Source organism: Cricetulus griseus, chromosome X (assembly GCF_003668045.3).
Source record: "Cricetulus griseus strain 17A/GY chromosome X, alternate assembly CriGri-PICRH-1.0, whole genome shotgun sequence".
NCBI classification, from domain to species: domain Eukaryota; kingdom Metazoa; phylum Chordata; class Mammalia; order Rodentia; family Cricetidae; genus Cricetulus; species Cricetulus griseus.
Window position 1 is genome coordinate 1,789,260 of NC_048604.1, and position 26,255 is coordinate 1,815,514.

Sequence of the window (26,255 nt, forward strand, 5' to 3'; positions counted from 1 at the left end):
CTGGCCTTTGCCAAATGGATAAAGTAAAACAGAGAGTTACTAAATAAAATTTAATACATGAAAACAGGATTATTACACACATTGTTCATAGTGTAATATGGCAACATGCATACCTTATTGCTAACAAATTACAAGATCTGCTGGCAGGTTCAATGCTGTAACATCGAAGTTAAAATTATTCAGACTGCCGGTAGAACTTGTAATTTAATTTTTAGATCTGTATAAAGCAGTTACAGGACCTGCAAGGATCTGTACACGTCCTTTGATGACAAAGTCACAAGTGTGTATGATACTCCATGTTCTGCTTCCTATATTTTTTTTGGTGGGGGGGGGTTCGAGACAGGGTTTCTCTGTGTAGCTTTGGAGCCTGTCCTGGCACTCGCTCTGGAGACCAGGCTGGCCTCGAACTCACAGAGATCTACTTGCCTTTGCCTCCGGAGTGCTGGGATTAAAGGCATGCGCCACCAACGCCTGGCCCTATATTTGTAATTACAGGAAATAGCAAATTTCCACCAGAGTTAAAATAAGGATGAAATAGAGGCTAACATGGAGATATAATCTGCTCTTGGTCTAGGCTCTGGGACATTAGCTTAGGACCCCTGTGCTACAAGCTGCCTACGATAATGATGACATTGCAATGGCTAACTGGCCTCCTGGGAGACTTAGAACTTAGACACGAAGACGGTAACGTTCGTTTTTCAAGGTTGTCGTTGAATTTACAATATTGGCGCGAAAAGGCTAGTTCGCCATCCGGGTATTTTGCTTCTTTCGCTTTGCTAGGGAAAATTCAAATCTCGAAAAAGGGCGGACCTGTAAAGCTGCTATACGCCTGCGCAAGGGCGGGGCGAGGAGCCCTGGGAAGCAGGCGGGTCGGATGACGCGAGGTGACGCGAGTGGCACAGGCTGCTCCCGCGGAGGCTTGAGTCCGGTGCCTTTAGCTTCGGCAGGCTGCAGCGGGAGGGTGGCCCGCGCCCTCCGAATCGCGGCGCTCACCTGGGCTCTTGCGGGAGGCGCGGGAGAAGACGGCGACGCTGCGAGGTGGTGCTGGCAGGCCTGGGAGCGGGCGGTAGCTCCGCCCTGTGTGCTCATGGCGTCATCTTCCGCTCTCGCCCCGCCTCCAGCTTCCCACTGTGACCGTGCTGTGGCTGTCTGCTGAGTGTTCACAGCAGGAAAACAGCTGCTTCCCAGCCAGGGGTGGAATCACAGTGTTTCCTCTCTGCCACCTTTAACAACCTTGTGCCCTATCTCCACGGCTAGTTTAAGGCTATTTCTCGGGTTTGTGTCCCTTCAGCGACCCGGGAGACAGTTCCCAGGGGGCGGGGCCGAGCGAGTCTAGAGGGAGTTACATTTTCATCCGGGCATTCCCATATGCCGCGGCCATCTTTGTTTTGTGCTGAAAGTCGCTATTGACGCCTGCAGACGGCCGGGCGTGGGGAAGTGGCAAGATGGCGGCTCCCAGGGAGTAGGCGTGGAGGAGCGCTGAGGGGGGGCGCAAGGCGGGGCGCTACTGCACCTAACCCGGGCTCAGCTCTATCTCTAGCCTACTGCGCAACAGCGCCAACTCGCCTACAATCAGACAGCACATTGCACTTTTAAGAAGATTTAATTCTTTATGAGCCTTGGGTCCTTTAAGAGGCTTGGGCCCAGAGGCGGAGACATGCGAGAGCGGGGGAGCGGTGACGTTTTCTGACTCCGCCCCCTCGCCCGACCGCCGCCATGTTTAGTTGTTACTTCTTCACACAAGATGGCGGCTCCCAGGGAGGAGGCATGAGCGTCCTGCCGTTACCGCTCCTGCCGTACAGTTGTCACTTCGGGGCCTAACTCCTCATCTTTCGAGCGGGTCCTGAGGGAAGGAGTCATAGGAAGGGAAGCGACGATTGGACGCTGCCTTGCGTTTGGTTTGCTGTGGAAGAGCTGTCCAGGAAGAAGAGAATAGGGGGGCGGGAAGGGGAAGCAGTCTCAAGATGGCGGCACCCAGGGTGGCAGGCGCAGCCTGAACAGCAGAGGCGGACTCAAGGGAGAGGTGCGAAACCTCACGAGCCGTACGGCGCGTGACCCCCAAGAGTTCGAGCCGGTTCCGCCAGCCTCTGACGCGCCTTTATTTAGGAGCGTTGGGATTGTTCTTCGATCGACGACTGTGCTAAGTGCTGGGCGGGGAAGCAGAACAAGCTCAAGATGGCGGCTTCCACAATTGTGGTCTGACTGCCGGCGGGGTTGACACAACCGAGGCATTTGTGGCTCTTTTCCACCCGCCCCGGAAGCCAGCCAGTGCTGGGGACTGGGGGGTGTGGGAACCGGGCCGGGGCTCCGCCATTTCCGGCGGGGGAGGGCTACGACTGAGGAAGGGAGGAGAGAGAGGCGTCTCAAGATGGCGGCTCCCAGAGCCTCCTGCCCGAGCTTCTAAGCGGGAGCACCCGGGCAAATAGTTAGAGCGGCGGCGCTCAGTGGCCTCCAGCTTCTCGGGAGTAGGTGCTCTACAGTTTCGAGAAGCTTTAAAGGAGACGAGCCGAGTGAGAAGGAGGGAAGAGCCAAAGGGAAGGAGGATAGTTAAGATGGCGGCCTCCATGGAGTCGTCCACCGCTGTGTAAGGAGCCGCTTCTCCGTGAGAGCTGCCTTAGACGAAAGGGGGTGTGTGAAGAATTAAGGGTTTCCCTCACGCTCAGTAACTTATTCCCACTGCATCCTTAACCGGAACTATGGCTTCGGCTGTGTCCCCCGCCAACTTGCCAGCGGTGCTTCTGCAGCCCCGCTGGAAACGAGTGGTGGGTTGGTCGGGTCCCGTGCCCCGACCCCGCCACGGTCACCGTGCCGTGGCTATCAAGGAGCTCATAGTGGTGTTTGGCGGCGGTAACGAAGGAATAGTGGACGAACTACACGTGTACAACACTGGTGAGTGTAAGCCCGCTGGGTTCTCAAAGCCTTTCCTTCATCTCCTCTCACTCTCCTTGACTCTTCACAATCTTCTGTCCTCCTTTCATCTCACTCTCACGCTCCCCTGATGTGTTTTCCTCCTCTCTTTGCTCTGCTTGCCATCTCTGCTTTTCCCTAGTTTTTCAACCTCCGTTCTACACCCCCGGACTCTCCTGTGTTTAAAGGTTGCTTTTGGTACTTAGAGAAACCCTCTAGTCTGACTGGTGAGGGGGAGGGGATGTCGCCGGCAATGGTGACTTCAGACGTACACCGTTACCCAGCGGGCTAGGGCTGGGGCTGGCGCGGCAGCGGATGTGTTCTGTTGGCGCAGGCGGAATCCTCCCCCCTCCTGCGCTCTCTCTTCTCCAGCGCCCATGCTGGTTCGGGAGAAAAGACAATTTCTACATCACAGATTTGTTCTGTGTACCCAGGAAAGAGGGAAGCACTCTTAAGGGGCAGACTTTTAACAGCCTAATGGGACTCTCACATACAGTTGGGAAATTACTTGTACGAGTTGTGGATTTTTTGTGTTTTTTTTCTTCGAATTGTTTCTTTTCCTAATGTGGGTCCTTAACAGCTGAGGTCCCCCACCCCCACCATAGGCCGGAGAGCTCAGTGCCTCCTTTCCTGTCACATTGAAGGGGTTAACACTCCCTTCTAGTGCCTCCTTCCCCAAACGCTTGGAAAATGGGAGGAGCCTGATCTGTCTGCAGGTATGGCTGATCTGCAGACTGGCCTCTGCCCCCTCCCTTATGGGAGCCACATGTTGTTCCTTGCCTGGTTCCTTTGCTCTGCCTCTAGGGCAGAAAGCTTTGTCGCATCCTTCCCCTGTGGCCGCACTTTCTGCACATCTAGTACAGGGGATTGTCCTGAGTTGCCGGTTGACTGCCCAAAGGCCCTCAGGACTTTTGCCTTGCCCTAAGGAAGAGTGCTGGGACTTGCTAAGGCTGGAAATATGTGCCAGTTGTGTCCAGTGAGAGCCTAGAATACTAGTGTGACCAGACAGAGCCAGCCCCCTTGCCTGTGGTAGACTAGAAGCTTCCCTCTACTGCAGGAGGTGCAGTCTGCAGGGCTTCCTTGTCATCTCCTTAGCTTCTTACATATACCTTCGTCCTTTCTGGGCCCTTGCCATCCCAGGCACCTTCTCTTCTTGTGAGGGCGGGACCAAGTGTGGAACAAAGCCATTCTTTTGCCCCCCCCCTGCCTCCTTGGTCTGATGAGGTAGGAAGCAGGCAGGAGGTCATGGTCTGGGGTAGTTCATGCAGTGAGGGTTGGAGCCAGACTTTTCTGGCAGCTCCCTAGCACCTCCCCCACCAGGCTGAGTGTGAAGGCCTTCCCCCTTCCAAGTTGATGGGTGGGTTGTTCATGACCCTCGAGTTCCTTGTCTCTCAGCACCTGTTGCCTCCAGGGAGCAGGGTTTTTCTCGGAGCCCCTGTAGAAAGGGGGGTGGTGTTGGTGATGCTTGTGCCAGCCCAGACAGCTGTGGTGGCAAGAATTAGCCCAGTAAGGTAAGGCCAAGGGCAGGGGTGCAACTTGTGGAGTGGTAGAGCTGTTTTTAGAGATGGCCTCCACAGGAGCAGCAGCACCTTCTCCCTTCTCTGGAATGCCTTTCTTCTGTTTAGGCCTGGAGCAGACTTTCTGGCAGAGAAATACAATTTCAGAAACTAGGGCAGGGTCCTAATTACAGTCAGCTCCAAAGTCCATTGGAAGCCTCTGTCTTGACTTCCTAGGACCTCTACATATTCATTAGTTTTTGAAACCAATTGACGACTTTGGTGTTAATTTGTTACCATTTTGCAAAGAGGTTGAGTGTTAGGAGGTTACCAGCTTTCTAAAAGTCAGCTTACAGCAAAGAATCCTCCAAGAATAACAATTTCGAATCATTTTTAGGTGACTTGAGAGAGCAACTAGCCAACCCCGCTTTCACCTTAAAAGGCGTACCCCTTGTTTTGATAGGCTCAGGGAGTGTCATATATTTGTCAGGCTCCAAGTTCTAACAGTCCTGGTGCTGCCCTGACTGTCCATCCTTCCCAACAGCTGCTTACCTTGGTTTTGTTTCCAAAGAGGCCTGAGTTCATAATCTGTTCATATCTCTGCCTGTCTTCCTTTGCTTTTGTGGGATTGGTCCTTACCCCTTTATACAGTGGGCTGGTCTGATAACATTCCTCTTTGAAAAGAGGAAAAAGATCTGTGGTATATGTGCACTTGGCTGTCTTGGTCAACTCTTCAGTTTGCAGGGGGTAGAATATAATTACCCAGGGGTTACCCAGTGAACTAATTGGGTTTGTGTATGCTAGCGAGTGCATGTGTACATGGCTTTGCCCCTTTTAGTGGCAATCACCACGGGCTGAGAGACCCTTTACTGTCTTTTGGTAGGTCTTAAGGTTGCAATTGTCCATGGAGGAATTTTATTTTCATGAGGCGATTCAGATTACTCAAGAGGCCTCAAGCCCAAAGATCCAGAGTCTGGGGTGGAGTGTGTTGTGCTGAAGCTGGGTGTGTATGATTGTTCCCTCTCCCAGGCTACTTTGCCTCGGTGGATATTGGATGTCACCAACTCCCCCATTGGATGTAGAACAGAACCTTGAGCAAATACTATACCACTAAGCCAGTTCTACCATAGACTCTTGAGGGTTGGTGTTGGAAAATATCTAAAGGGACTTCCTACATGTAAGGAAATTGGAGTCCAAGAGGGGAAGTGACAAGTCCAGGAACATTGAACTGACTAGTGGTAGAGGTGGGCCAGAGTGTGAGCCTTTATGGGGACTGCTGTACCACTTGTTTGTATTCATGCGTATGTGCTTTGTTTTGTTTTGTTTTTCAAGACAGCGTTTCTCTGTGTAACCGCCCTACCTGTCCTATAACTTGTCCTGTAGACCAGGCTGGCCTCAAACTCACAGAGATCCAGCTGTCTCCTGCAACAGCTATACCACTTGTTTCTTAATTCAGTTCATAAGAAAACCACCGCCTTATAACGTCCCTGTACCTAAATTTCACTAAAATAGGTATCATTTCTGTTCCCCCATCTATTTTAGGCCCTCCTTCTTAGCAGGCTCACTTCCTGATTGGCCTGTTAGTTTTGCTGATTAGGAAATAGCCTGTTTACTTTTTAAAGCTCTGGCTTAAATGTTTTTTACTCAGAGAAACCTTCTTTAGTTAGGTCATTCATCACCCTTCCTTTGCTCCCAAAGGTTGGGCATGGTCCCAGGCTCTTCCTGGTTTTCTTCCCATCACTGGAGGGATGTACAACCTACCTACTGGATGGAAAATAGGAGGCTGGGACTCCTCTGTGCCTTCCAGCATGGGGTCTGCCACATCAGAAATGATTGCATTTGTGTGACCAATCACACTGAAAGGGAGATAATTCCTTGAACTCCAGTGTGTTCTCTGTTGCATGGGTATCAGTCTAGGTGGTGATTGGGAGGCAGAAGATACAAACGGAGTTGGGCTGAAGAAAAGGAAGGTAAAAAGTATCTTACTCAGGAGCCTGAAAACAGATGACCTCCTTTCTTCAATTCCCCTCTTTTGGTGAGGGGCAGACTTGAGGACCAGGAACATGCCAGGCATGTCAAGAATGAGGGACCTAGCAATTGGGTTACCTGATACCCCCCTGGGTATTTGAGGGCAAGGGAGAGCAGCTGTTAGACTTGTAAGACAGAGGGGGGAAGTCATATACTTTCACAGTAAAACAGGGATTCATAGAAGAGATAAGAAGAGGTGGTGTTAATTAATCTTCCTACCAGGAACTCCCTGACGGACTTGTGGGAGTTGGGAAAGGCTTCTGCTTTGCCAGAAGGAACATTCTAGAACCAGACTAAAACCTCTTAGGTCTCTTAGGAGAAGCTGGTGATCTGGAAGGCCAGGAACATCCTAGCTAACATCTGCCTGGCCAGTTGGTCAGTGAATCAGCATGGTGGGAAAGCTGTAGGTTAATCCCATTTGCCATTTAGCTTTCACCCAAGCCTTGCCTCATGACTCACCACTACCTATATGTCTTTAACACAAGGGTTCTCAGCTAAGTGAGGGGCTGCCCGTACATGAGACAGACTCTGAATCAGGTTCATATTCCTGTTGGGTTTTACTCTGACTTCAGGTTGAGTTTCTTTTCCTGGGTTCTGGAGTCTTTTCTTTTGTTTGTGTTTTTGTTTGAGACAAGGTCTTTTATAACTCAGGCTATCCCTGAACTGATCCTCCTACTTCCATCTTTGAAGTTTTGAGATTACAGGCATGCTCTGGGCTCTTTTCTTTTATTAACTGAGAGCTGGACTGGGGCTTTCTCAGAGGTTCCTGTTAGCTTTACCTTGGATGAAAAACTCCTTCCACAGATTAAGACCATCTCTCCCAACTTGTGATTTGCCTCAATATTCAAAGCTCCTACATTTCTTGGTTCATCTTTGCACTAGGAATGAGGAAAAATGTCGAGCCAGTATTTGGGTGTGTGGATACATGAATGCAGAACAAGCTTCATCGCTCCAGCAGGAAAATGGCACAGGATGGGGGCTAGGCAGTGTGTTGTTTCAGTGACTCAGCTAAACCACTGAGGAGTCCAATAGCTGTGCACCTGGGGAGACCCTCCTCCCTAAGTCACTGCAGGGTGCAGTTGTTGCTTATGGACCGTAGGAATTGAGAACACAGGAATTTATAAATGGGGAGGGGAGGCTTTTCCCAAATGAATCTGAATACAGGGGAAAAAAGCAAAACAAGCATTTTCCCTTTTTTTCTGTGTGGACAGTATGGCTGAGAAGCAGATGAACAGCTTAGACTGGTCCTCAAATGCTTCCTGTGTCACCTCTTCTAAAACATAACCTGACCTCCCATCAACTCCTAGGAGGGAGACTGATCTTGACTTGGAAATCCTTCATACAGACCTCTCAGATCTTACCTGACTGATGTGTAGTGTACATGGGGAGGTCTGCTTCTGTGACTTAGCGACTTTGGAAAATATCTTTAAATATGTGACATGGCAGAAGAGCATGCTTTCCTATAACATTACAGGAGTCCTTGCCACTGCAGATATGAAAGAGCAAACTGTCAGGCAAGCTAGGAAAGGGCTCTGTCCCAGCTGAAGGTTTGGCCACCGTCTTATATCCTAGGGGAACCAGGAGGTGCCTGAGGTGTGATTTGCCTTTTCTCGGTGACTTCCCCATCTCACTCCCAGCTAGAAGTGTGAGGGGCTCCTGAGAAGTTTCTGTCACACTCTGCTGCAGTTGCCACCTCAGGCTTGAGAATATTCTGGACTTGGGGAAGGGGGCACTGCCATAGAGCTTGTGGATCATCACCTAGGTGACAAGCCAGTAGGGAAGTCAAAGCAGAGATAGCAAGGCCTGGGAGGTCAGCAGATGCTGATTCTTGCCTCATTCTCTTCTGAGCCAGCAAGCTATGACCCCTATTCCCTGTTAACTGCCTGCATTGGAGGGAAGGCATCAGCCCATAATAGTTGATGTTTCTAGAACCACCTACAGATGCACCTATGGGCTCTGATTGTCTTAACTGGTACAGGGAGAGAATAATGGGTTCTGAAGAGAAGGAACATAAACCCTAGAGGGTATTTGGAGTATAGAAGTTTGTGATCATGTGAACAGTAGGTGAAGGAAGTCAGGGACTACTAGATTCTTGGAGGCTGATGAATCATCTTGGTTGGTGACTTACTGCCTTCTGAGATGGCCTTGATGAGGAGCATGCAGTTGTGCAGTAGTTTGAAAATCAGGGCTCTGCAGATGGCTTGGCTAGAGTGACTTGAGATTTGGAGTGACGGTGTTCTTAAGGGACAGTATGGCAGTTTAGTCTCTGCTCTCTTGGCTACATTTGAAGACTAGGAGTTGGAAAGTTCAAGACTTAAGGAATAAGAAAAATGGGAAAATGGGGTGGGGGGCTCCAGTTCTAGAAGCTCCTGGATGTTTTCACTTGTTTCCTTTTGTTCTTCAGCGACCAACCAGTGGTTCATCCCAGCTGTGAGAGGGGATATCCCTCCAGGGTGTGCAGCCTATGGCTTTGTGTGCGATGGTACTCGCCTACTGGTATTTGGTGGGATGGTGGAGTATGGAAAATACAGCAACGACCTCTATGAACTCCAGGTAACAACATAGAGCCCCTTTGGGCTTGGGTTCTTACACTGCCTCAGCCCCCATGGGATTCTCCATAGTGTTTCTTACAGTGTTTGAGAGTTAGGACAGGAGAGGCAGTAGAAGGGGTCAGTTAAGAGTTTACCAAGGCTGCTCTCACCTTGAACAGTGTCAAAGGAGAGAACTGGACCAAATTCCTTAGGACTTGCATGTTCTAGTAATATGCTCCCTCACTCCAGACCATCTTCTCCTTGTGCCACAAATTGCCCTAGTCCTTCTCATCTCGGGAGTCGTTCTCTTAAGTCTTGATTTTGCAGGCCAGTCGCTGGGAATGGAAGAGACTGAAAGCAAAGACGCCCAAAAATGGGCCTCCTCCATGTCCTCGGCTTGGACACAGCTTCTCCCTTGTGGGCAACAAATGCTACCTATTTGGGGGTCTAGCCAATGATAGTGAGGACCCCAAGAACAACATTCCGAGGTGAGACTTGGTCCTTTTTCTGGAGAACACCACTAGGGTGGGTCTACTTGCCCCAGGTACAGAGACATGTTTCTTTTCCTTTGCTGGGTGTCAATGAGAGAATGCATTCAATGCCATTTCAAGAAGTTCCCAGTTTTGAAATCTGAACCCCTCAGTAGGTCTTGTAGGAGAAAGCTGAGCAAAAGGTAGAAGCCTGCTTTATCTCACACTGGGATCCCTTAGACCAAAATTAGACCTGGTTGCTTCCTTTGCAACTTTTGTTGCTTACACATTTCCTGGTGGGTATTTTCTAAGGCCTTATTGTCTGGAGGTAATTCCAAGCTTGGCATCCCCTTGCTCTAGAGAGGTCCAAGTATAATGTCTGGCATTGTATACATCCTGAAGGGACCTGCCACTTCACACATACACCTCTTCATTGCTCCAACTCTACTCACCTTGTAAGATTCTGGCAGTCAGTCCCCTCTTCAGGTGCAAGGTTTCCATGATCTTTGTTCCTTTTTTGTTTGTTTTTCAAGACAGGGTTTCTCTGTGTAGCTCTGTCTATACTGGAACTTGCTCTGTAGACCAGGCTGGCCTCTAACTTAACAGAAATCCACCTGCCTCTGCCTCCCCAGTGCTGTGATTAAAGGTGTGCACCACAAGGCCTGGTCTTAGCCTTTGCTTTTTTTGTGTTCTAACAAATCTACTGCTCACTGAGATACCCGGTAAAGCCTCTGGTGTATGTGCTCAAGACTTGCTATAAATGATCTTCCTCAGGTACTTGAATGACTTATATATCCTCGAACTGCGGCCAGGCTCTGGAGTGGTAGCTTGGGACATCCCCATCACTTATGGAGTCCTGCCTCCACCTCGGGAGTCACATACTGCTGTGGTCTACACTGAGAAAGATAACAAGAAATCCAAGCTGGTGATCTATGGAGGGATGAGTGGCTGCAGGCTAGGGGACCTTTGGACCCTGGACATCGGTAAGAAGCTGCTGCTGTTCCAGTAGCTTCAGAGCAAAGCCAGTTTTCTGGGTAGCTGGCCTTTGAGTGACTGGTGAAGTGGGGCTCATGGGGAGCTAGTGTTCCCCCTTAGCCTTGTCAGTAGATAAGAAACAGATTAAGGTTCAGTTGGGCTTGTCAGGAGCATAGAAAGAAAGTACAATCTTATTAGAATGGAATTCTTTCAATTTGGGTAGAGTCCCTATTAACTCTTCAATGGACAGTATGTGGATTGGTATATTCTGATATGGCTAGCACAGTAAAATTGGTTACCGTAGACCAATTATACCTTTTACTTTTGCTGTAAAGTAGGTGATGGATTGGGTGGGGGTAGATCTTGGTTATATTGCCCTGTGGATCAGAGCACACAAGCATTTGAACATAAGTAAAACTTGCATAACACTGCTTCCTAAAGTGTGGTCTGTCCAGTGCTAAGATGGCATGAGTGTAAATGTGTTCTACAGGGAATAGAAGTATAAAGGAGAAGCTGGGGAGAGCTTGACACCTTTATGTCATCCCTGAGAGCAGTACTGCCTTATAGCAGGTGCCCGGTACATTTGGGAAGAAACTTTGGACATATCATACAAACAGCTTTAGAAATGCTGAAACATAGGTGTTAGGGCAATAAATTGGAGGGCCTGCTGAGGGATTTGGAGCCACAGGAATGCAGTTCTCATGTTGGTTTAGAGCCCATTTGGTCCAAGTCCTGGGACTATGGTGTTTGATCCAGCATAGGTAATCTCTTTCTCTCCGTCTCTGCAGAGACACTGACATGGAATAAGCCCAGCCTTAGTGGGGTGGCACCCCTTCCTCGAAGCCTCCATTCTGCAACCACCATAGGAAACAAGTGAGTGTCTGTTCTTTTCTTCCCTGTCCTGAGCTGCCCCTGACTCCTGAAGGGTTCTCAAGTCAGTTTTGTCAACTGTCCCTCAATTCCAAGGAGACTTCTTTCTGACAGGTCTGTCGTTCAACTGCCCCATACCGACCTTATAGTTTAGTGAAGGCAGATTTAGGGTGGAAAGGACTGCATGTAACTTAACCTGAGATCCTTACTTGGCCAGTAAGATTGCTGTAGCTCCTCACACAAACAGCATTCTTTGTGAATGGCAAGGTGTTGGGTTCATGGAGATTCAGATGCACCTTGGATGAGCCAAACAGTACTCTCCTGCCATTCAAATGACAGTTCTTTGTAAAGTTATACCATCAGGTAGGAAGTGCCATATTAAACAGCTTCGTGAATTTTCAGGGACTTCCAGGGGCTTCTAGAGAATTGAGTATATTCTGGGTAAAAGAGGTAGCCTCTAGCTTGTTACTTCCTTTTTAATCTTCTGTTGCTTTTCCTTCACCCTCCCAGAATGTATGTATTTGGTGGCTGGGTGCCTCTTGTCATGGATGATGTCAAAGTGGCCACACACGAGAAGGAGTGGAAGTGTACCAACACACTGGCTTGTCTCAACCTGGGTATGGCCTCCTCAGGCTTAGAGTGGCCAGGGCTGAGGTGGGGTGGGGTGGCCCTGGGAGATGTTTACAGTGTACAGGAGCAAACCTGGGCTCATGGATCTTTCTAGAATTCACTAGAAGTATCCAATGGGTAGAGGACTCTCAGGCAGCACTCCTTTTAGTTTGAGTAGGTTCTTCATATGTGCCTGGCATCCACAAGTGCAAAAGCACGTACAATAAAGAGATGTTTCTTGTACCCCGTTGCAGGGTCTCTTCTATACAGGCAGTAGCTCTAGGACTTTAGCCTACCATACACAGGTCCAAGTAGCCCTTTTTCCTTACTATATCTTGGAGATCATTTCATACCCCTGCACAGTGAGTATTACATTTTTAATATGGCATATGGCTTTAATCTTAGCACTCGGGAGGCAGAGGCAGGTGGATCTCTTGAATTCAAGACCAGTCAGGTCTTCATTGTGAAACAACCATCTCAATAACAAAAATTTTAGAGTTGCTCTTATTTTGACTGAAGATGCATGCATTTTCTTAAGGTCTTTACTTGATTTTTTCCATATATTGTATCAATCTTTTCTTATCTCTTTATTGTATTTTATGTACAAGGAGTTAGGCCTTTTGTTATATTGCCCAAATACTTGCCCAGTTTATTCTTAATTTCTTTCCTTCTTTCTCCCCTCGACAGGGTTTCTCTGTGTAGCCCTAGCTATTCTGGGACTCATTTTGTAGACCAGGCTAACCTTGAACTCAAGAGATCCATTTGCCTCTGCCTCCCAAATTAATTTTCCCACCATAATTTTTATGGTATTTTTTGCCTTATTTTTGATAGCTTTTAATGTGATACTCCAATAACTTTGCCATCCCCAACAATGAAAGAATAGAGGACAACTTGGGAGTTGGGAGAGCAGGATTGGTTTGTTTGTTTGTTTGTTTTATGGGTTTTGTTTGTTTGTTTGTCTGTTTTTGTTTTTGTTTGGTCTTGTATAACCTCTAGATACCATGGCCTGGGAAACCATCCTGATGGATACACTGGAAGACAACATTCCTCGAGCTCGAGCTGGTCACTGTGCTGTTGCCATCAATACTCGTTTGTACATTTGGAGTGGCCGTGATGGCTACCGAAAGGCCTGGAACAACCAGGTCTGCTGCAAGGACCTGTGGTATCTGGAGACAGGTAAGTGCTGGGCCACTGCCATTCCCACTACTGAAGCCTCTCCACTCCCTATCTTAACAGTTGTATTGTTGTATTACAGAAAAGCCACCACCCCCAGCCAGAGTACAACTAGTACGAGCTAACACTAACTCACTGGAGGTTAGCTGGGGTGCAGTAGCAACAGCCGACAGTTACCTTCTGCAGCTCCAGAAATATGACATTCCTGCCACGGCTGCTACGGCCACTTCCCCCACTCCCAATCCTGTCCCATCTGTGCCTGCCAACCCTCCCAAGAGCCCTGCGCCTGCAGCAGCTGCACCTGCTGTACAGCCACTGACCCAAGTAGGCATCACACTTGTGCCCCAGGCTGCCGCTGCACCCCCAAGCACTACCACCATCCAGGTCTTGCCGACAGTACCAGGCAGCTCCATTTCTGTGCCCACTGCAGCCAGGGCTCAAGGTAAGCCACAAGGGCTAAAGGCATTTGGAGTAGGGCCTAGTCACTGGAGTCATTCATTGTTAGAGTAGTAGCTGCAGCTTTGTTCATTGGTGGATTTTAGCTTTGGGCTTGTTGAGGATTAGGAGATAAGAGTGCTCTGTCTTGCTGGCAGGGACTGTTGAGGACATAGAAGAACCACACATAAAGAACAGACAGAACAAGGAGTAGCTCGAGTTTGTCTTAAATTTGGCAGTGTTGGGATAATGTGTGGAAGAGGACCTCCTGATGATCAAACTTCTTTTCTTATCAGGTGTTCCTACCGTTCTCAAAGTGACTGGTCCTCAGGCTACAACAGGAACCCCACTGGTCACTATGAGACCTGCCAGCCAGGCTGGAAAAGCCCCTGTCACTGTGACTTCCCTGCCTGCTAGTGTGCGAATGGTTGTACCCACACAGAGTGCCCAGGGGACGGTGAGCATCTGTTACTGAGTAGAGTTTTGTGTCTTGCTGAGTGGGTTTTGTGGTAACCCAGTAGCATAAACAGAGTTCTCATGTGATCTTTAAAAAAATATTTAACTGCTCTGGGACTGGGGATTTAACTTAGTTGATGGAATGCTTGCCTAGCTTGCGTGAAGCCCAGCAGCTCCCACACTGTACATAACATGCCTTTGATGTTTGTAAGGTGTTGCTGCATTGAAAATAATGCCTCAAGGGGGAATAATGTTCTGTATATTCCTTGGGGAATTTTCAGTGTAGACTTCCTGATTTGGAAAGCCAAGGGGAAAATCTGCTTAGCTGGGTTTGACCCAGACCTATAAAAATGAGCTATATCTAACCGAAGGGTTGTGTTTGTTTGTTTTGGGTTTTGACAGTCTAATTCTGTAGTCTAGGTTATCTACTACTTAGAGAGATTGTCCTGCCTCAGCCTTCTGAGTGTTGGAGTTATAAGTATGAACCATCATACCCAGCAGTAGCAATGGTGGTATTGATGGGTGTTGTATGTGAAACCCATTACTGCTAAGCATGTGTTCTTCTACTGAGATACATCTCCAGTTCTGGCTCTGGTCTTTTTCTTTCTTTGTCTCTGCAGTACTGGGGACAGAACCCTGTTAGGGAAGTATTTTGCAGACTGACTACAGTCCCAGCTTTTACTTTTGACCAGGGCCTAACTAAGCTATGATCTGTTTCAGAATCCTGAATAGCTAGGACTGCAAGCATATGCCTCAGGGCTAGCTTGACTATGCTGTTTGATTAAAAATCTTCTCTTGCACTGTAGGGTATAACTCAGTTGGTGGAGTGCTTGCACGAAACTCTAGATTCAGTTCTTAAGACTATATAAGCCAAGTGTGTAGTGTTACGTGTCAGTAATCCCAACATTTGAGAGATGGAAGCAAGAACAGAAATTGAAGGTCACTTTCATGAGTTTGACACCAGCCTGAGCTACATGAGACCATTTCTTTAAAAAAAAAAAAAAAAAAAAAAGGCGCTTGGCAAACACCTTCCTACTTGTTGCTTGCACTAAGAAAGAGGAGGAGCCAGCATTAGGAAAAATGGAAGGGATGATACTGAGTCCCCCTGGCAGGTTCTAAAAGGATCATGGAGTTGGGTGGCAGGTGGCAGATAGAACCCTTGCAGCTCACATGCTTTGTGCCTACCACAGGTGATTGGCAGCAACCCACAGATGAGTGGAATGGCTGCATTGGCTGCTGCTGCCGCTGCCACACAAAAAATCCCTCCTTCCTCGGCACCCACAGTGCTGAGTGTCCCAGCAGGCACCACCATTGTCAAGACAGTGGCTGTGACACCTGGCACAACCACTCTTCCAGCCACTGTGAAGGTGGCCTCCTCTCCTGTCATGGTGAGCATTGTATCTTCTGGCCCTGGTTCTGAGCCTGTAGCCCTGGGGCTGGTGACTTCTAGTCACTATGATTGAACAAGCAGTGGCCATTCGTTCCAGGCTTTGGACCAACCCTCAGGCCATTGGTTTATAATTGGTACTGGCATGGGCTTTGGAACATGCAGTTATTTTAATTGTGTGCAGCCTTAGGTTAGACTTGTGGGGGAGTTCAGGCTGCTCTTTTGCTGCTCAGCCAACCAAGCTAGGTGGACAGGTGGTCATCAAAGCTACACATTATGTTGCCACTATTTTCCTCATTCATCTCTGTTTTTCCAGGTGAGCAACCCAGCCACTCGCATGCTAAAGACTGCAGCTGCCCAAGTGGGGACATCTGTGTCCTCTGCTGCCAACACATCTACCCGCCCTATCATCACGGTACACAAATCAGGCACCGTGACAGTGGCCCAGCAAGCCCAGGTAGTGACCACAGTGGTCGGCGGAGTCACCAAGACCATCACCCTAGTGAAGAGCCCCATCTCTGTCCCAGGAGGCAGTGCTCTGGTGAGTGACAGGCACCACCTGGCTGTGTGTGACAGCTGCCAGGCTATGATGAATGTCACTGGTGACTTACTGTCTTGGGCTAACTCCAGAGCAGTCCTAGCCCAGACCATGCCCTTGTTTGGTTCCAGATCACTGCCTGTTCCATTCTTTCCTTTTTAGATTTCCAATCTGGGAAAAGTGATGTCAGTGGTCCAGACCAAACCAGTTCAGACTTCAGCAGTCACAGGCCAAGCCTCTACAGGCCCTGTGACTCAGATCATCCAGGTGAGCTTTCACTGTACCCCCAGAAGTCATCCCTAAACTGTAGGCCTACAGGGATGAATGGGTACTGGGAGATAAGGACAGAAGGTCCCATGAGCACAAGTGGCTCAAAGATCTGCTGTTATCATAGCACCCATAGTATTCAGAATATTCTCTGAGTTAGAGTAGCTACACCTATTTCTTTCTGGCAGTAGTTCGTCTTCATTCACAGCTTTTCCCTTTCAGACCAAAGGGCCTCTGCCAGCAGGGACTATCCTGAAGCTGGTGACATCAGCAGATGGCAAGCCCACAACCATCATCACCACCACACAGGCTAGTGGGGCTGGGACCAAGCCTACCATCCTGGGCATCAGTAGTGTCTCTCCCAGCACCACCAAACCTGGCACGACTACCATCATCAAGACCATTCCCATGTCAGCCATTATCACCCAGGCAGGCGCCACAGGTAAACATACAGCTTTCAAAAGGCCCTTTCTGGTGAGTGTAAATCAAGAAGAAGATGGGAAGCTCTTACATAGCTTATTTTCTCTGGACCCTCCCCCTATTCAGGTGTTACCAGCAGTCCTGGCATTAAGTCCCCCATCACAATTATCACCACCAAGGTGATGACTTCTGGAACAGGAGCGCCTGCCAAAATTATCACTGCTGTCCCCAAGATTGCTACTGGCCATGGGCAGCAAGGAGTGACCCAGGTGAGGCACACATGCCCCCTTTTCACCTCAGTCTAATGCAGACCACATGTGTCCATCTAACAGGCCTGATAGGGGCAGCATAGTCCCGTCAGCCTGAAAGTGACATTGGTGGCACTTTGCTCTAATGTTCCAGGTGGTGCTAAAGGGAGCCCCTGGACAGCCAGGCACTATCCTCCGCACTGTGCCCATGGGCGGCGTTCGCCTGGTCACCCCTGTCACTGTCTCCGCTGTCAAGCCAGCTGTCACCACATTGGTTGTGAAAGGCACTACAGGTGTGTGGTCCATAGGCCAGGTCCTTGGCAATGACTGGGCTCTACCTCCAGTCTTCCTATTGACATAACCTCTAGTCTGGCTGGGGGGGGGGGGGTGATGACAGGTGCTCTCTGCAGAGTCTTCTGTCCTTGGTGGTTACATGGTAGAGCTCCCATTCCCTAGCCCTTTCCAGAGACATGCTGCTAGATAGAAAGTGGTAGTAATACCTCTGCTTCTTCCTCCCATTAGGTGTCACAACCCTAGGCACAGTGACAGGCACTGTCTCTACTAGCCTTGCAGGAGCTGGGGCCCATAGCACCAGTGCCTCTCTGGCCACACCTATCACCACCTTGGGCACCATTGCCACTCTCTCAAGCCAGGTGATCAATCCTACTGCCATCACAGTATCAGCTGCACAGACCACACTGACAGCTGCTGGTGGGCTCACTACACCCACAATCACAATGCAGGTAAGTAGGTTCCAAAGACGTACCACCATATAGCAGCACTGTCACATGTAGGGGGCATTTCGGCCTTTCTCCTCTATGCTGTTCTGCGACCCTTTGCATCTGTGACAGTTTTTCTACACGTGGTGTGATCTCTGTCTCAGTCTTTCCCAGTGGCATATCTTATTTGAGCTATGTCCAGTTTGCAGACAATAGGATCTCGTAATGTATTGTATGTGCATATAGTGTATTTGTCCTTTTGACATGTTTTTTTCTCTCAAACTGGACAAGAAGTGTGTAAGGAATCTATTGCTGGCATTTGTGCCAGCAAATAGGCCAACTCCCTTTCCTGCCCCAGCTCTGCCTCATACCCTGTCCATCTTAGTCTCTCAGTAAGTCACTGTTTTGAGATCATGGGGCAAGTGAATCTTAGATTTGCCTAAGCTAGTTAGCAGAATTGGTGGTCCCAGCCAGCATGTTAAGCATAAGATAGTAGGGGAGGCAAATGAGAAATCACATAATTCAGGCACTAATTCCTCTGTTCTACTGTGTCCCCCCAGCCTGTCTCCCAGCCTACCCAGGTGACTTTGATCACAGCACCCAGTGGGGTTGAGGCCCAGCCTGTACATGACCTTCCTGTATCCATTTTGGCCTCACCTACTACAGAGCAGCCCACGGCAACAGTCACCATCGCTGACTCGGGCCAGGGTGATGTACAACCTGGCACTGTGACACTGGTGTGCTCCAACCCACCCTGTGAAACCCATGAAACAGGCACCACCAATACAGCTACTACCACTGTTGTGGCTAATCTTGGGGCACATCCTCAGCCTACCCAGGTGCAGTTTGTTTGTGACAGACAAGAGGCAGCTGCTTCTCTTGTGACCTCAGCTGTGGGACAACAGAATGGTAATGTGGTTCGTGTCTGTTCAAACCCCCCTTGTGAGACCCATGAGACAGGCACTACCAACACTGCCACAACAGCTACTTCCAACATGGCTGGGCAGCATGGCTGCTCAAACCCCCCCTGTGAGACTCACGAGACAGGCACTACCAGCACTGCCACTACAGCAATGTCCAGCATGGGCACTGGGCAGCAGCGAGACACTCGTCGTACCTCTAGCAATCCCACTGTAGTGCGGATCACTGTGGCTCCTGGGACACTGGAGAGAACCCAGGGTACTGTGAAGCCTCAGTGCCAAACACAGCAGACCAATATGACCAACACCACCATGACTGTGCAGGCTACAGGAGCTCCGTGCCCAGCTGGCCCACTGCTCAGGCCAAGTGTAGCACTGGAGGCTGGGAACCATAGCCCTGCCTTTGTACAGCTAGCTCTTCCAAGTGTTAGAGTAGGGCTGAGTGTCCCCAGCAGCAAGGACATGCCCACAGGGCACCAGCTGGAGACATACCATACTTATACAACCAATACCCCAACCACAGCCCTCTCCATTATGGGTGCCGGGGAGCTTGGTACAGCTCGGTTGATCCCTACATCTACTTACGAGAGCCTCCAGGCAAGCTCTCCCAGCAGCACCGTGACTATGACAGCTCTAGAGGCACTGCTGTGCCCTTCGGCTACCGTGACCCAAGTCTGCTCCAACCCACCATGTGAGACCCATGAAACGGGCACCACCAACACTGCCACTACCTCCAATGCAGGCAGTGCCCAGCGGGTATGCTCCAACCCGCCTTGTGAGACTCATGAGACGGGAACTACACACACAGCTACTACTGCCACATCAAATGGAGGTGCAGGCCAGCCTGAGGGTGGACAGCAGCCTGCCGGTGGCCGTCCCTGTGAGACACACCAGACCACTTCCACTGGTACCACTATGTCAGTCAGTGTGGGTGCCCTGCTTCCTGATGCCACTCCCTCTCATGGAACCTTGGAGTCTGGCTTAGAGGTGGTAGCAGTGTCCACTGTCACCTCCCAGGCTGGTACCACATTGCTGGCTTCTTTCCCAACACAGAGGGTATGCTCCAACCCTCCTTGTGAGACCCACGAGACAGGTACCACGCACACAGCCACCACTGTCACCTCTAACATGAGCTCAAACCAAGGTAAGTAAAAGTGTCCAGTATAGTAGGGTACAGATATTCTGGCTGTATTAACTATAGTGGAGGGGGCAGTTTCTAGGAAACCTGTGGTGGTAAAAGCAAGTAGAAATCAACTAGTCCCCCCCTTTGACACCCACAGACCCTCCACCAGCTGCCAGTGATCAGGGAGAGGTGGTGAGCACCCAAGGTGACAGCGCAAACATCACTGGCGCCAGTGGCATCACAACAACTGTGTCATCCACATTGCCACGAGCAGTGACCACTGTGACACAGTCTACACCAGTGCCAGGTCCCTCTGTTCCGGTAAGCTTCCCAGAAGGTCCCCTATGTGGCCTTTTGACCACTATGCCTTTTGTTTGTGCTGTTCCAGAGATGGACACCAGATGTCACCCTTGTACCAGACATGGTATTGCTCCTTGGTTCTTCCAGACCATAAAAGGGCAGTCTTGGTGCTTAGGAGGCAGACAGTTCCTTGGAGATGCCTGAGTACTTTATCTCTGCTGCTGGTTTCCATCTTAGCTGTTTTCCATCATTTGTCTCTACAGTGAAGCCTCTGAGCATGAGTTGAAACTTGACACCTTGCTCCTTGACCCTCCTTCCTCATCTACATTTAGCATGGGGTTAAAGGTGGCCAGCCTGAGCCGGGTGTTGGTGGCACACGCCTTTAATCCCAGTACTCGGGAGGTAGAGGCAGGTGGATCTCTGTGAGTTCAAGGCCAGCCTGGTCTACAGAGCAAGTGCCAGGGTAGGCTCCAAAAGCTACACAGAGAAACCCTGTCTCGAAAAAAAAAAAAAATGTGGCCAGCCTGTCATGGATGATACCATAGGCCTACAGGAAAAAACAAAGGCCATCTTGTTTTTTGTCCCTGCTGCTTAGTACTAGCCTCCGTCTCCTCCCCTCTCCCTCTGACGGGGGCTTCTCTCCCTTTCTAGAACATCTCATCACTGACTGAGACCCCAGGGGCTCTGACTTCCGAAGTCCCCATCCCAGCCACGATAACAGTGACCATAGCCAACACAGAAACTTCTGACATGCCCTTCTCTGCTGTTGACATCCTGCAGCCCCCAGAGGAACTCCAGGTCTCACCAGGGCCTCGCCAGCAGCTGCCACCACGGCAACTCCTGCAGTCTGCCTCCACCCCCCTGATGGGGGAGTCCTCCGAGGTCCTGTCAGCCTCCCAGACCCCTGAGCTCCAGGCCGCCGTGGATCTGAGCAGCACTGGGGACCCATCTTCAGGCCAGGAGCCTGCCAGCTCTGCTGTCGTGGCCACTGTAGTGGTCCAGCCACCCCCACCCACACAGTCTGAAGTAGATCAGTTATCACTTCCCCAAGAGCTGATGGCTGAGGCCCAGGCGGGTACCACCACCCTTATGGTAACAGGGCTCACCCCAGAGGAGCTGGCTGTGACTGCTGCTGCTGAAGCAGCTGCCCAAGCTGCGGCCACTGAAGAAGCTCAAGCCTTGGCCATCCAGGCTGTGCTCCAGGCTGCACAGCAGGCTGTCATGGGTAGGTATCAGCCGAGATCTTTGAGGGATAGGCCCTTTGGGATAATTGACAGCCTAATAGGAGGGCTAAGGCACTGTGTGGGGACAACTTGAGATGAAGACCTGCTTCCTGTGAGAGTACATAGTGTATATCAAAGGAGGCCTAGAAAGAAGACATGGGACCCAGTGGTAAGGGTGTAATACAGTGAAAGCAAGATAAAAGCTAAGGAAAATGAAAGTCTCAGGAACACCATTGCTGTCCATTGGGCCAGGCACACTGGTATTCATTTTGAATGGTAGTTTTCTTGGTCCTGGAGCAGGCACTGGGGAGCCCATGGATACATCTGAAGCAGCAGCAGCAGTGACACAAGCAGAACTGGGTCACCTTTCAGCTGAGGGCCAAGAGGGTCAGGCCACCACCATACCCATTGTACTGACACAGCAGGAGCTTGCAGCTCTGGTGCAGCAGCAGCAGCAGCTCCAGGAGGTCCAAGCTCAAGCCCAGCAGCAGCACCACCTCCCTACTGAGGCTCTGGCCCCAGCCGACAGCCTCAATGACCCATCCATCGAGAGCAACTGCCTCAACGAGCTAGCTAGTGCTGTTCCTAGCACTGTAGCCTTGCTGCCCTCAACAGCCACTGAGAGTAAGCTGGGCTGCTTTTTGGCAGGGGTAAATTGTTGGTAGAGTTGAACTGGTGGGAGATAGACACTGTGGCAAGGGTGGTGTGGAGGTTGCAGGAGGTTCTGGCTCAACACAGAACCTCCCCACTGATACTTTTGTTTCTTCCCAGGCCTGACTCCAACTAACACATTCGTGGCTCCCCAGCCTGTTGTTGTAGCCAGCCCAGCAAAGATGCAGGCTGCAGCTACCCTAACTGAAGTGGCCAATGGCATCGAGTCCCTGGGTGTGGTGAGTTCAGTGCAGTGGGCCCCAAGGGATAGGAGCAACCCTGCCTTTGGGCCTCAAGAACTTGATGTCATCTCATTCCTGTTCTTCAGAAACCGGACTTGCCACCCCCACCCAGCAAAGCACCTGTGAAAAAGGAGAACCAGTGGTTTGATGTGGGGGTCATTAAGGGTACCAGTGTAATGGTAACACACTATTTTCTGCCACCAGATGATGCTGTTCAGTCAGACGTAAGTATACCCAGTAATTGGCACCCTTAGATGGTGGGGTGGATCCTACCCTGCCTGTGAGACAACTATCATATAAACAAACTTAGCTTTACTACTTTGCAAGGAGGCTCACGGGAGATTTCTACCTTTGTGCTACTTGAACAATTAGGAAATGGGAGGACAGCCAGGTAGAGACCTTCTCCCCCAGAGAGTAAGAAAGTAAAAACTTGGTTCTTTCCTAACAGCACAAAGTTAACCTCACCACATCCCTAGGGCCTTGCTAAAAGGGGGCAGCCATCACTCAATGGAGGTCTTGGTCCCATGATCCCCTAGGATGTTGGCCATTCTAGATAAGCACTCTAGCCCTGAATTGCCCCCTAGTTTTTAAGCATTCTTTTTTGACTGTAGGCCTTGTGCCATTTTCTTTCCTGGTTTTTCACCTCTTACCCTAGGATGACTCAGGCACAGTCCCAGACTATAACCAACTGAAGAAGCAGGAGCTACAGCCAGGCACTGCCTATAAATTTCGTGTTGCTGGAATCAATGCTTGTGGCCGGGGGCCCTTTAGTGAGATCTCAGCCTTTAAGACATGTCTACCTGGTTTCCCAGGGGCTCCTTGTGCCATTAAAATCAGCAAGGTGAGTCTTTCTATGGACTGCCTTTCTGTTCCCTATTGGTCTGCTGTCTCTACCCCCCTATTGGTCTGCTGTTTCTACCCTAAAGAGGTACATATGAACAGAGCCAGAGGGTGGCTGTACCAAGAGTGTACCAGATAAGGGCAAAGTAGCCACACTCACTCTTAGAAGACAGAGGTCATATGCCAGGCTCTTCACTGATAAATCTTTAGTCTAATCCTGAAAATCCCAGGGAGGTCTGGGTCCCATTAATTCTATTCTCAAATGCAGAAACTAAAGCACCAAGAAGCTAAGTGACAAGTTATGGATTAGGTGATGGGTTGAGGGTATTAAGGCTCTTTTTAAAGTCTTTTGAAATTTGATGTAGAATATCTGGGTTGTTTTGGTTAAATTTGTATGTATTACATTTTTTTATTTTGTGTGTGTGGGAGCATAGGTGTGCCACGGTGCTCATGTGAAGGTCAGAGGAGGTCATGTGGGTCGCGGAGATCGAACTCAGTCATCAGGCTTGGCAGCAGGCACCTTTACCACTGAGCCATCTCACCGACCCCTGGAATATCTATTGTGTTGTGGGAGGTTGTTTATGGGGGTATTAGCAATTCTAGAAACTTCTGGCCCTCTTTCTGTGGGCACAAACAGGGTGGGCTAAAGCCACAGTGGCTGAAGAAGACAAAGCTTGATTTTGTTTCCTGGGTTCTAGAGCCCAGATGGTGCTCACCTCACCTGGGAGCCACCGTCTGTGACCTCCGGCAAGATCATCGAGTACTCTGTGTACCTGGCCATCCAGAGCTCACAGGCTGGTGGTGAACCCAAGAGCTCTACCCCAGCCCAGCTAGCCTTCATGCGAGTGTACTGTGGGCCTAGCCCTTCCTGCCTCGTGCAGTCCTCCAGCCTCTCCAATGCCCACATTGACTACACCACCAAGCCTGCCATCATCTTCCGCATTGCTGCCCGAAATGAAAAGGGCTATGGCCCCGCTACACAAGTGAGGTGGTTGCAAGGTAAGTATTCATAAGCCTCTTGAGGCAATTTTTAGGAAAGGCACAGAGAGCCAAGATAACTAGCTAGATTAGGGAGGCTACAAATTGGGATAGACGGGTGTAAGGTGTTATAGAAGAGCCTCTTGAGCTCTGGGGGATGCAGAATATACCCTGGGGTATCTAAAAAGTGAGAAAGATTAGAGGGCTTGAAAGCAAAAGCTGTTAGGCCCAAGAACAGCATGACCCAAGGCCCTTAAAATGGGTATCATAGGCTGAGGCCCGCTTCTAAGAAGCATCTGTCTCAGGAGGGGCATTGGGGGCAGGAACTGGGCCAAAAGGATTTCTGACTCCTGTCCTGCAGAGAAAGATCAGGAACCTGAAGAATGACATGGGCAATCAGGACCATGACAAGTAGAGTACACCCAAGTATTCCCTGCCTTTTGCTGGGCTGCTCACTATCTATCCCATTCCTTTCAGAAACCAGTAAAGACAGCTCGGGCACCAAGCCAGCCAGCAAGCGGCCCATGTCGTCTCCAGAAATGTAAGCAGCCGGTATCTTTCAGGAATCTTCTTTAGGGGCTACTTAGAGTAGAAATAAGCTTCACCTCTCATCAAAGCTGCTTGGGACTATATTCACATAGGGTCCTGAGTCAGTATTTTTATGATGTTCTTGGGACCCTCTATAACTGTTTCTCCTTTCTTTGTTACATAAGGAAATCTGCTCCAAAGAAGTCTAAGGCTGATGGTCAGTGAGGAATCTGGCCAGCATCTGGATCCTCCAGATCCCTCTGCTTCAGGAACGCCCTATATGGCCTGGCCCACCCTCCCACCCTGTCCACCCAGCCTTTGCACTTCACCCTCACCAGCCGCTGGCTACCATTCAGTCTCCCTCTTTCCCTATGTTTTTACAATAAAGAAAGCACATTTTATCATTGCTGTTGGGAGGAAGCAGAAAGCAGATTGGAAAGAGCGGCAAGTAAGCAAATGAGCTCAAGTTGTGCTCCTTCCTTTTCCCCACCTGGTGCCCTCCCTGAGCGGAGTATGACTAGACAGTTCAGAGACTTTGGGTAGAGAAATTAAAGCTGAAGACAAAGGAGGTAGTACCCACACTTAAGCCTGCACTTGTTTGTAGTTCATCGTCCTTGGCCTGAGAGGCAGCCAAGGGCTGGAGGGGGGGGAGGAGTATCCTCCAATTTCCCTCAGGCTTTCCCCAGCAAGTGCCCCATCCTGGATGTCTGTCTGGTTCTATTTTGTTTTGTTACTACCCTTTTGCTTTCAAGGCACCTCCTATCCCTTCTTCAAGCTTAGTCAGATCTGTCTTGCCCAGTGAACCCACCAGAAGCGTAACATATCTCAGAGGCCTTTGTGCTGCCACTTAACACCTCTCCCTTCCTCTTTACAAAAAAGATGAGGGGAAAGATGGAGCCTTGGGTGGTGGGTGGTCTAAGCAGTGGCTGTGAAATCCTCCCAATGGGCACAGAGTGGCCCCTAGTGATCCTGGCTTTGGCCCACCTTGCTTGAACCTGGGGGCCACATCACCAACTGCTGCATTTGTTGTATTTTTAAGTTGAAATTAATGAAGTTAACATTTTTATTGTAATTTTAGCCTTAGTGTGTGGGGGTTTATCCCTTTTTGTTAGCTGTGTACAGAATGTGTATCGTATTTTCTTTCTTCTATTCCCCCCCCCCCTTTGGCTAATAATTGGCAGGGATCTTTCTGGGAAAAAGCTGAGAGAGCAGCTTGGGCAGGAGAGAAACAGAGTGTCCTGGATAGGACCTGGTAGACACTGCCTAGTTCAATTTTCCTGTTGCTAGACCCTGCCTGCTTTTGGAACAGTGTGTGACAATTGACCTTATTCCTTGTGGGTTAGCACTTGACATGTAGAGGCTTGGGCTTGAAGGTGGAGTCCACCTTCATCAGCATCACTTACAGAAACTGACCCTGAACAATACAGCAGTGGCAGGGAACAGGTGGGATCTGGCCACCTTGAAAGCAGACCAGGAAGGTGGTGGGGTATGCCAAATAACCCACAGAGGCTGTGGGTAGGTACATGAAACAACTCAGTAATTAATTTCATAGCATTGCCCCCAAGCTCTGGATTTTTTCTCTCCAGGACCCAAGTTTTAGGTGGTGAGTAATGCTTGCAAGCAAGTTACTGAAGGATTTAGAAATGGACAGCCAATGTGTTCAGCCACTTAGGCCCATACCCCCTGGGGCCTCTAGTGTATTATATCATATTTCTCTGTGGAAAATGTCTTGTTTAGTCAAGTTGGAGCCCTGGCCCCTTTGTTTTCCCTATCCCTTCTCCCAAGCACCCGTTGATTTCTCTTCTGAGAACAGTACTACCCCATTCATCTATTGTAGAGTAATCCCTGTGACTCAATATTACCATAGTGCGATGTTGTTTTGTGCTATTTTGAACAATTAAAAGACTTTTTTTGAAATAAC

General features: G+C 49.7%; 1 protein-coding gene across 4 annotated transcripts; it reads left to right on the forward strand.

Annotated features, from left to right (window-relative positions):
- The first annotated feature begins 1,387 nt into the window (after window positions 1–1,387).
- Hcfc1 (host cell factor C1) lies at window positions 1,388–26,255 on the forward strand. 4 transcript variants are annotated; one of them, XM_027432480.2, is made up of 26 exons: window positions 1,388–2,889; window positions 8,836–8,984; window positions 9,290–9,450; window positions 10,207–10,415; window positions 11,196–11,280; window positions 11,788–11,894; window positions 12,883–13,062; window positions 13,142–13,501; window positions 13,791–13,951; window positions 15,141–15,338; window positions 15,654–15,878; window positions 16,038–16,142; window positions 16,365–16,584; window positions 16,689–16,831; window positions 16,965–17,103; window positions 17,333–17,553; window positions 18,090–19,593; window positions 19,730–19,893; window positions 20,524–21,097; window positions 21,393–21,719; window positions 21,867–21,985; window positions 22,075–22,212; window positions 22,644–22,829; window positions 23,527–23,827; window positions 24,284–24,347; window positions 24,520–26,255. In XM_027432480.2, exons 1-26 carry the CDS (start codon window positions 2,697–2,699, stop codon window positions 24,557–24,559), a joined length of 6,273 nt encoding a protein of 2,090 aa, XP_027288281.1. In that variant the 5' UTR covers window positions 1,388–2,696; the 3' UTR covers window positions 24,560–26,255. The 4 variants fall into 4 exon arrangements, with proteins under 4 accessions (XP_027288281.1, XP_027288282.1, XP_027288283.1 ...); XM_027432481.2 differs by having other exon boundaries at window positions 1,389–2,889; window positions 21,396–21,719; XM_027432482.2 differs by having other exon boundaries at window positions 1,389–2,889; window positions 20,653–21,097.